Here is a 9,278-nt window from a genome sequence, read left to right as displayed (position 1 = left end):
AGTTGCAGAATTATCTCTTATATATCTATCAATCTAAGCTTCAAGCCTTTCTTAACACTTTGAACATCATCATCACCAATAATTTCATCCAGTCATTTGAAATAGGGGTGTTTATAGTTTAGTTAATTCAAAAATCAAACCAATTTTTTATTTAATCAAAAATATAATTTTGGTTAATTAACTAAATTGGTTTTATATAATAAAATTGGTTATTAATTGGTTAGTAAAATTTTAAACCGATTTTTAATCAGTTATTAAAATAAAAATTAATTTAAAAAAAATAACCAGTTTTTATATAAAAAAAACCAGTTTTAAATTTAAAAAATCAGTTTTTATATTTAGAAATCAGTTTTTATACTAAAAAACTGATTTTCATACTAAAAAAATTAGTTTTTACACTCAAAAATCATTTTTTACACAAAAATTAATTTTTTTACGTACAAAAATCTAAATTTTTATAATTTTTTTAAATTAAATTTTTTAATCTAATTTTTTTTACATAATATAAATAACATTCATAAATAATGAAATCCTTTGGGTCATCTTTGCTTCAAAGTTCTATAACTTTCCAATAATGAAAAGGGTGCGTGCCTAGTGTCATAGTGTGGTTATAAGTTAAAAAAGAAAAAAACAAAAAACAAAAAATAAACGAAAAACAAAAAAACTACATTAATGCGGTGTTAGGTGTGTGATTGTAATAGATGGTGGATACTGGATTATAAGAGTGTATTGAACTGTATTATTTATTTTACTCTGTTCACTGCTTTAAACAGTTTTTTTTTTTTTTTCATCTCCTTGAAAACGATGGTTTGCATTCAATTGTCAGTTTAACATTATGTTAGTACATTCTCTTATGTAAACATACAAATTATTGAGTTTGTATTTTTTGCTTTTAACATTTTCTTACTTCGATATGGTACATTTGTCTTTTTTAAGAATTTGAATTTTTTTAAAGTGTTTTTTTAACAATTTTGCTCTTCACAATAGCTTTGTGGATGCAACTCTTATAAATTCTCTTGATTAGAAGGAACATAAAAAATAAATTTAAACTAATTATGATGTTATTTATGGTATTTCATATACTAAGATTATACATATTTTTCGATAATCGGTTAATCGGTTAAAAATCGATTTTTTTAATTTGGTTTTAGTTAATTAAATTTAAAAAATATGGATATTATTTTTAAAATTATTTTAATAAATTGATTAACCAAAATGTGATTATAATTTTTTAACTGGTTAACTATATTTTGATTTTTTATGAACACTCATAATTTAAAGAATTTACAATATGACAAATTGTTCTGCACAAAGATGAAAAAAAAAATTCAATTCCAAACATTTTTCTTCTTTTCAAGCAATAAAGCACAAACAAATCAATTACCCTATAGTTGGACGCCCAAAAAGTAATCTATTTGGATTCTTCACTATTCTAAATTTGTATATTGTTAGATATAATTGACAGTTATTTTTGTAAGCAATTTTGTCGCTGAATACTCTCTTATGTGTTGAATCACCTCTACCACTCCTTTGGCTTCTTTCCATCACGTGTTGCTATAGATTTTAGAAGGCACTGACTTTAATTTGAAGATGCTCAATTGGGGAATTTAGACAATTAGGATTTGAGTGCTGATATAACTCAATCAAATTGGAGAACTAAATTGTTTTTAACATTTGAGATAATTTCAATGGGACATAGAAAGACATGTCAATCAGAGTTAACTTTATATATAAACAAATTCGTTAATTTTTATCTTAGAAATTGAGAGGATTAAACTGCGTCAAATATTTATAATTTTTAAAAACTTATTTAGTAATTTTTTTTAGGGATTAATTGTTCGAAATCTACATTTTTAAAAGCTTAATTAAAATTTTGTATGTAAATTTTTTTAAAATCAATTTAAATATTTACTAATAATTTTTTAGTGCATGTTAATTAGGATAATAATGTTAATAGAATAGGTTGTGGCGCTCTAAACTGCGAAAAAAGATTTTAATTCTTGTTTGGGATGCTCCCCCTACAAACATGGTAAAAGTTAATTGCAATGCTAGCATCTTTTAGGATCATAATTTTTACCGACTTTGGTTGTGTGCTTCAGCCGGATAATGGCTTTTAAATAAAGGGTTCTGACTCTCTTGAATTTGATGAAAATTGAAGCATATTATTATTCCATGGGACACTCCATGAATTTGTATTCATCACTTGCATTGGATGCCATGCACCACACACATGCATATACTCCTTCCCAACTTCAAATAAATAAAAAATCTAAACAGTGTGACATGATGATGATGATGATGATGATGATGATGATGATGATGATGATGATGATGATGAGGTTTTTTGTGCTTTGTTTTGCTTCTTTTTCTTCTTCAAACTCCATCTTCCACTTGTTCATCGGTGTTGCCACTGACAACTCAAACTTGCTCATCCAATTCAAGAACTCATTTGCCATCAACACTTCTTTGTACAATGATCGATTAAGGGTGCGCTCCTCTTATTCCAAGACAACGTCATGGAAAAACGATAGTGATCGTTGCATCCTCTCTGGTCTCCTTGAGTCTTCAAGGGACTGAGTTGCCATACTTGGATTACTAAGTTTGTCATGGAATTCAGAGCTCAGTGGTTATATTGAAATTTAAATGAATAAAAAAATAAATAATGCTTGTAAGCACGCACTTCCAAAAAAAGATGTTAGTCTACGTCTTATCGCATTTGATAAAGAAATATTATGAAATTAAATTGGGCTGTGTAAAGAAGTAATCTCCATTAGTGTGATATATATAATTTCAGATTATCAGTAGGGATGACATTTTGAATCTTTGATTGAAGACACGGTAAGATTATATATGACATTATAATATTCTTTCAGTGTTCTTAAGTTTCATGCAGCATTGATTAAGTTAATTTTAAACATTTTGTAAAAATATTTTTAGCATGCATTCTATAATGCAATATCCCTCATCTAAAATACGCCATTTTTATCAAAGAATATTGAATAGACTATACATGAGTCATCTATTATTTTAACTTGTGAATTAAAGATAAAAAAACCTATTATTGATCTGTTGCTTTTGTTTTGATTTACAATAAATTTGTCATAGCTTGCTTGAGTTATTATATAGCTCATTGATGTATTAGAGAATATGTTACAGATGAGTGATAGGCCAGTAATTTTAGTGTTTTGTAACCATCAATTGGTTATTAATAGTGTTTTTAATGGTGTAAGATTATATCTAATGGTGAGAGATTACTCACTTTTTTTTTTATGGTTAAGTGTTACCTACAAAATACAAAAGTTGCCCGACCCTCTAGACTTTTCCTATATTATATATACTCACACATTCAAAATTTCAGATGTCAAGCATATCAAGATTTACAATTTTCGAATAGAATTGTAACTAAATTAAATACATACGGGATCATTTTACAAATTTTATGTACCAAATGGGTTAGAATGTTATTTTCGATTTACAAAAAAATTATCATAGATTAAGTTCGTTTTATATAAACTAGATTTAAATTCTATTATGTTATTTTCGATTTATTAAATCGCAAAAAATTATGGATCTTTGAACTTTGCTCGCATATTATATTATGTTTCATGTGAAAATTCTTAATAAAAAATATCATGTTGTCAATTTATTATGGTTAACTAATTTTATGGTTTTATTTAATGTGTTTTGAATTTTAAATTAATCTAAAATAATTGGAACACTTCTAAGAAAGATATTCGTCTCTTCATCTGATCGTATTTGATAATGGGGGATGCTCCCATAACGCAGAAAACGTTTTTTTGAAGATAATTTTTAATAATTAAAATTTAATACATATAATTATTTAAATTATGTTATTTTTGTCAAAATTAGGTCAGACAAATTAATTTGATCGAAAAATAGTGAATCAAATTTTGAATCCGTCTAAATTAATTTTTTTTTATAAAAAATAACTACAATACCCCTCTTATATAAAATGACTAAAATACTCTTATTATATATATTGATTTTGAGAATTTTAAATTCTGGTCTTTTCTTCTCTATCGTTATAGGGTTAGAATTTAAAATTTTTAATATATATATATAATAAGGATATTTTAGTTGTGTTTTATAATAGGGATATTATAGTAATTTTTTATAAAAATATTAATTTATACCAATTCAAAATTTAATTTATTAATTTTTTTGTTAAACTGATTTGTCCAGTCTAACTTTTAATAAAAAAATAATACAGTTTAATTGATTATATGTATTAAATATTAATTTTTAAAAAACATCTTTAAAAAAAGACGAAAAAAATTGTTTTCAAATTTTAATTAGATGGTGAGGAAGGGTTGGACTTGTTCAACTCTTCTTAGCGCTAAGTATGAAGAGTCTTTTTTCAATTGGCAGGTGGTTCAATTCTCACATGTTGAGCATCCATGAAAAAGATTTGTTACTTTGATTAAGATAAGTGTGTGAGAAAATTTGAAAAGAATGGAAGAAAACTAAAAATAAAAATATTATTTGGCATTGGTTATCACTCGTATTGATATTGGCTTGTTGCTTCTTCATTCTCCCTCCGTAGTCCATATCATGAAACTTCCCTGGTTATGAGACTTGTTATGCAACGCGCTTTGTGGAAAATCAGTGCCTAAAATAATATACTATCGAATCAAACAAATAATGTTTTAAATCAAAGTATGAGAGTCCTGTCATCATGCTACCCAGCAAAGCACTATTTGGTTTATCTTGACTGGGAAAGAAACCCTTGTGGCCTGGCTTGCCCAATATAAATTAAATTAAATTAAATTTTAAAGCCATCATTAGTCCAGCTTATCCCAGAAAAAGATTTATTTGTTATTAGTTCGTTCCAACTGTCCATTATAGTCTTATAATGGACTTCAATTTTTAATAATACTAATGACATTCCACAAGAATATAAGAGTTAGACTGACATGATAGATTTCATTCTTAATCTTATACCATTTTATATATATATATATAAGAATTAAGTTATATACGTACAGAGGCATAATTAAGATAGAAAATACTGAACTTTGAAGAAAGACGGAAATTTTGCTTACAACTCTATTTTTATGCAGTGTTGTCATAATTATTTAACTGCACAATCTTATAAAATTCAGCTTGCATTGAGTGCTATAAGCGTATAGTATACACGCTGAAAGAAATAAAGAGGTCATTGAAATAGTATCTAATAATGACGATTATGACACCAATTAGTTAAACGTATTATTTTTAATTTATGCATGGAATAATGCGATGAGGTTGTAGAAAAATGTTGTGGAAAAATGCGAATAGCCAGTACCACACACTACACTATCAAACTAAGTTTCAAGCATATTCCATACGCAGAGGCTTATCTATATAAATTTGCATTCATGACTTGCATTTGATGCCCTGCACTACACTCAATACATTAAAAATCTAAAGATTATTATTGTGACATCATAATGATGAGGTGTTTTACTCTCTTGTTGCTTTTTCTTCTTCTTGATACTCCATCTTCCACTTGCTCATCGGTGTTGCCACTGTGCAACCACCATGACAACTCAAACTTGCTCCAACTCAAGAACTCATTTGCCATCAAGCCTTCACGATGGTACGATGATTATTCGTTCTTCTCTTCTTATCCCAAGATAGCATCATGGAAAAACGGTACTAATTGTTGCGAGTGGGATGGGGTCACGTGCGACACCACGTCAGGACACGTGATTGGGCTTGACCTGAGTTGCAGCATGCTTGAAGGCGAGTTTCATCCCAACAGCACACTCTTCCATCTCACGCATCTTCAACAACTCAACCTTGCCTTCAATGACTTCTCTGAGTCTCCGATATATCCTGGAATTGGTAATCTTGTGAGTCTCACCCATCTCAATCTATCATACTCATCATTTAGCAGTCATATTCCGTCCACAATCTCACACTTGTCTAAATTACTCTCACTTGATCTCTCGTATAATGAACTGAGACTTGATGAATCCACATGGAGCAAACTCATTGGTAACACCACTAACTTGGAAGAGCTGGTTCTAGACGATGGCGTAAACATGTCTTCTATCAGAGATACATCATTGTCTTTGCTAATGAATTTGTCATCCTCTTTGTTGATCCTGAGTCTTGATGACACTGGATTGCATGGAAAATTTCCAACTCGTATACTTGGTTTAACTAATCTTGAAGAACTAAGTTTGAATGACAATGAAGAGCTGAAAGGTGAACTTCCAAAGTCCAATTGGAGCACTCCTCTAAGGATCTTGGACCTCTCTTGGACAGCTTTCTCGGAAGAAATACCTGATTCCATTTCGCATTTGAAGTCTCTTAACAAACTACGGCTATACCAATGCCGATTTCATGGATTAATTCCTGTGTCTTTGTGGAACCTCACTCAACTAACTCATTTGGACCTTTCAGGAAATAGACTACTTCATGGTGAGATTCCATCCTTACTTTCAAACCTCAAACATCTCACCTACTTAGCTCTTAGTCGTAATGCGTTCTGTGGTCACATCCCAGACCTGTTCGACAACTTCACTAAATTGGATTATTTGGATCTTTCTTTTAACAGTCTAGAAGGTCAAGTACCGCCATCATTGTTTTGTCTAACCCAGATTTCTTTTTTAGATTTGTCATATAATAAATTAGGAGGCCAGCTGCCATCATCATTATTTGATCTAACTCAACTTTCTTACTTAAGTCTGTCATATAATCAATTAATCGGCCCAATTCCAAGCAAAAATGTCACACTTTCAAAACTAGAAGAACTACATTTGAGTAATAACTTTATAAATGGGACAATTCCAGACTGGTGCTATTCTTTGTCTTCATTGACAGTGCTAGATCTTAGCATGAACCAGCTAACAGGGCTAATTAGCAAATTCTCCACTTATTCTTTGGAATATTTAGTTCTCTCTAATAACAAATTTCAAGGTGATTTTCCAAATTCGATCTTTGAATTTCTAAAAAATCTCAACTATTTGGATATGTCATCAAATGATTTCAGTGGTCTTGTGAACTTTTCTCATTTTTCAAAGTTGAAAAATTTAAATTATCTACTTGATCTTTCTAACAATAAATTTCTCTCTATTGATCATAATAGTAGCGTTGACTATGTCTTACCCAAACTTGAGAGTTTATATTTATCTTCTTGTAGTGTTACTGTTTTTCCTTCATTCCTAGCTAGGCTACAAAATCTAAGAAGTTTAGATCTTTCTAACAATAAAATCCATGGAAAGATTCCCAATTGGTTTGGTGATAATCTCTTGCACACATGGAAGAGCATGGACTTTATTGACCTCAGTTTCAATCAGCTGCAAGGAGATCTTCCAATTCCACCAAATGGCACCTATTACTTTTCAGTTTCAAACAACAACTTCACAGGAGGCATTCCTTCAACATTGTCCCTCAGTAGACAACTCATCTTGTCTCACAATCACTTGTCTGGCACCATTCCTTCAATGTTTTGCAATGCAACCTTCCTCTATGCACTCATCTTGTCTCACAACCACTTGTCTGGCGTGATTCCACAATGCTTGGGAGCAGTTCCTGATCTCATGATTTTGGATCTTCAAGTGAACAACCTTCATGGAAACATACCTACAAATTTTTCTCAAGACAACAATTTTCAAACAATAAAGTTGAACAACAACCAACTGGACGGTTCGTTACCAAGGTCTTTGTCTAACTGCACATGGTTGGAAGTTTTGGATCTTGCAGAGAATAACATAGAGGATGTGTTTCCTAGTTGGCTAGAAGGTCTTCAGGAGTTACAAGTACTCAGTTTAAGAGCAAATAAGTTTCATGGTACCATCACTAGTTTCGGTGCCAAACATCCATTCCCAAAGTTGAGAATATTTGATGTTTCCAACAACAAATTCAGCGGCCCTTTGCCAACCTCGTTCTTTGGGAATTTTCAAGGAATGAAGGATCTGAGTAATAGTACTCATCATCCTCGTGGCTTGTCATACATGCGTAGCAGCTTAAGCTTCAGTGGGAGGTTGTACAATGATTCTGTAGTGGTTAGTATCAAAGGTCAGTTCATAGAGCTAGTGAGAATATTAACCACTTTTACAACTATAGACTTGTCAAATAACATGTTTGAAGGAGAAATCCCACATGTCATTGGAGAATTAAGTTCTCTCAAAGGGCTTAACCTTTCTCACAATAAAATCAGTGGTATGATTCCAATAACACTGGGAAATTTGACAAGTTTGGAATGGTTAGACCTCTCATGGAACCAACTGAAAGGTGAGATTCCTATGGCTTTGACCAATTTGACTTTTCTGGCTGTCTTGAACCTTTCTGAAAACCAGTTGAAGGGAATGATACCAACAGGAGAACAGTTCAATACATTTCAGAATGATTCCTACAGAGGAAACCCAATGCTTTGTGGATTCCCTTTGTCAAAGTCATGCGACAATGACAAAGAACAACCACCTTCAGTGTTTGCTGAGGCAAAAGAATCATTATTTGGGTGGAAGGCAGTAGCAGTGGGATATGGATGCGGAGTGGTATTTGGGATGTTCCTTGGAAGGTTGTTTATCAAAACTGCGAAACCCTTATGGCTTGCCAGACTTCTTTGTGGTTATACTTAACAAAGCAAGCTCAGGAGAGGCCATGTAAACTGTAGGAGACTACTGTTGTTAGTTTCTCTGTTTGCGGAATAAAATATGTAATTTCTATTAATTAATAGACCATGCATGGGTCATGTATTATCTTTCATATGTGTATATTCTTTATAGAATGGATCATGTATATTGTCAGCTTAATTTTTATAACTCATTTTATGTGGTTTTATTTAATATTATTTTAAAATTTAAATCAATCTAATATAATCTAAGCACTCTAAAAAAAAATTATTAGTCTACATCTTTTCGCATTTGATAAAAGAATATTGTGAAATAAAATTGGGCCGTGTGTAAAAAAGGATGTACTTTGATTGAAGACACAATAACGTTATGGAAAAGTATAGGTAATTAATAATATTTTTGAATAATGTGTAAATAATGTGAATTAATAGAGTTAAAAAAGTAAATTTAATTAGTAGCATTAAATTAGGATGTAATATATTTATATTTAATTGGTAGTTGTTCATATTATTCAAGATAATCATTGTTTACCTAGCACTCTCCTAAGATTATATATAACATTATCATATTCTTTCTGGGTTCTTTACTTCTTGGGAGTTTCAGAGACAAATAAAGAAGCAAAACAAGGTTGAGGTCGGGAGTTTCCGAGACAAATTAAAGCAGTGAGTAGGCACAGATAAATCTAGCGTGTTG

At 30.7% G+C, this 9,278-nt stretch overlaps 1 protein-coding gene across 1 annotated transcript in view; it reads left to right on the top strand.

Annotated features, from left to right (window-relative positions):
* The window catches only part of LOC107496816 (receptor-like protein 9DC3), a 38,308-nt gene extending 29,550 nt beyond the window's left edge, over positions 1 to 8,758 (top strand). The window contains exon 2 of the mRNA XM_052252248.1: positions 5,746 to 8,758. Within this exon, the coding sequence (XP_052108208.1) occupies positions 5,746 to 8,591 (2,846 nt within the window). The 3' untranslated portion in view covers positions 8,592 to 8,758. The remainder of the gene's footprint in view (positions 1 to 5,745) is intronic.
* Positions 8,759 to 9,278: the final 520 nt, after the last annotated feature.

This window comes from Arachis duranensis, chromosome 7 (assembly GCF_000817695.3).
Source record: "Arachis duranensis cultivar V14167 chromosome 7, aradu.V14167.gnm2.J7QH, whole genome shotgun sequence".
NCBI classification, from domain to species: domain Eukaryota; kingdom Viridiplantae; phylum Streptophyta; class Magnoliopsida; order Fabales; family Fabaceae; genus Arachis; species Arachis duranensis.
The sequence above is the reverse complement of the archived record's forward strand: the minus strand, read 5'-3'. Positions and strand labels throughout refer to the sequence as shown.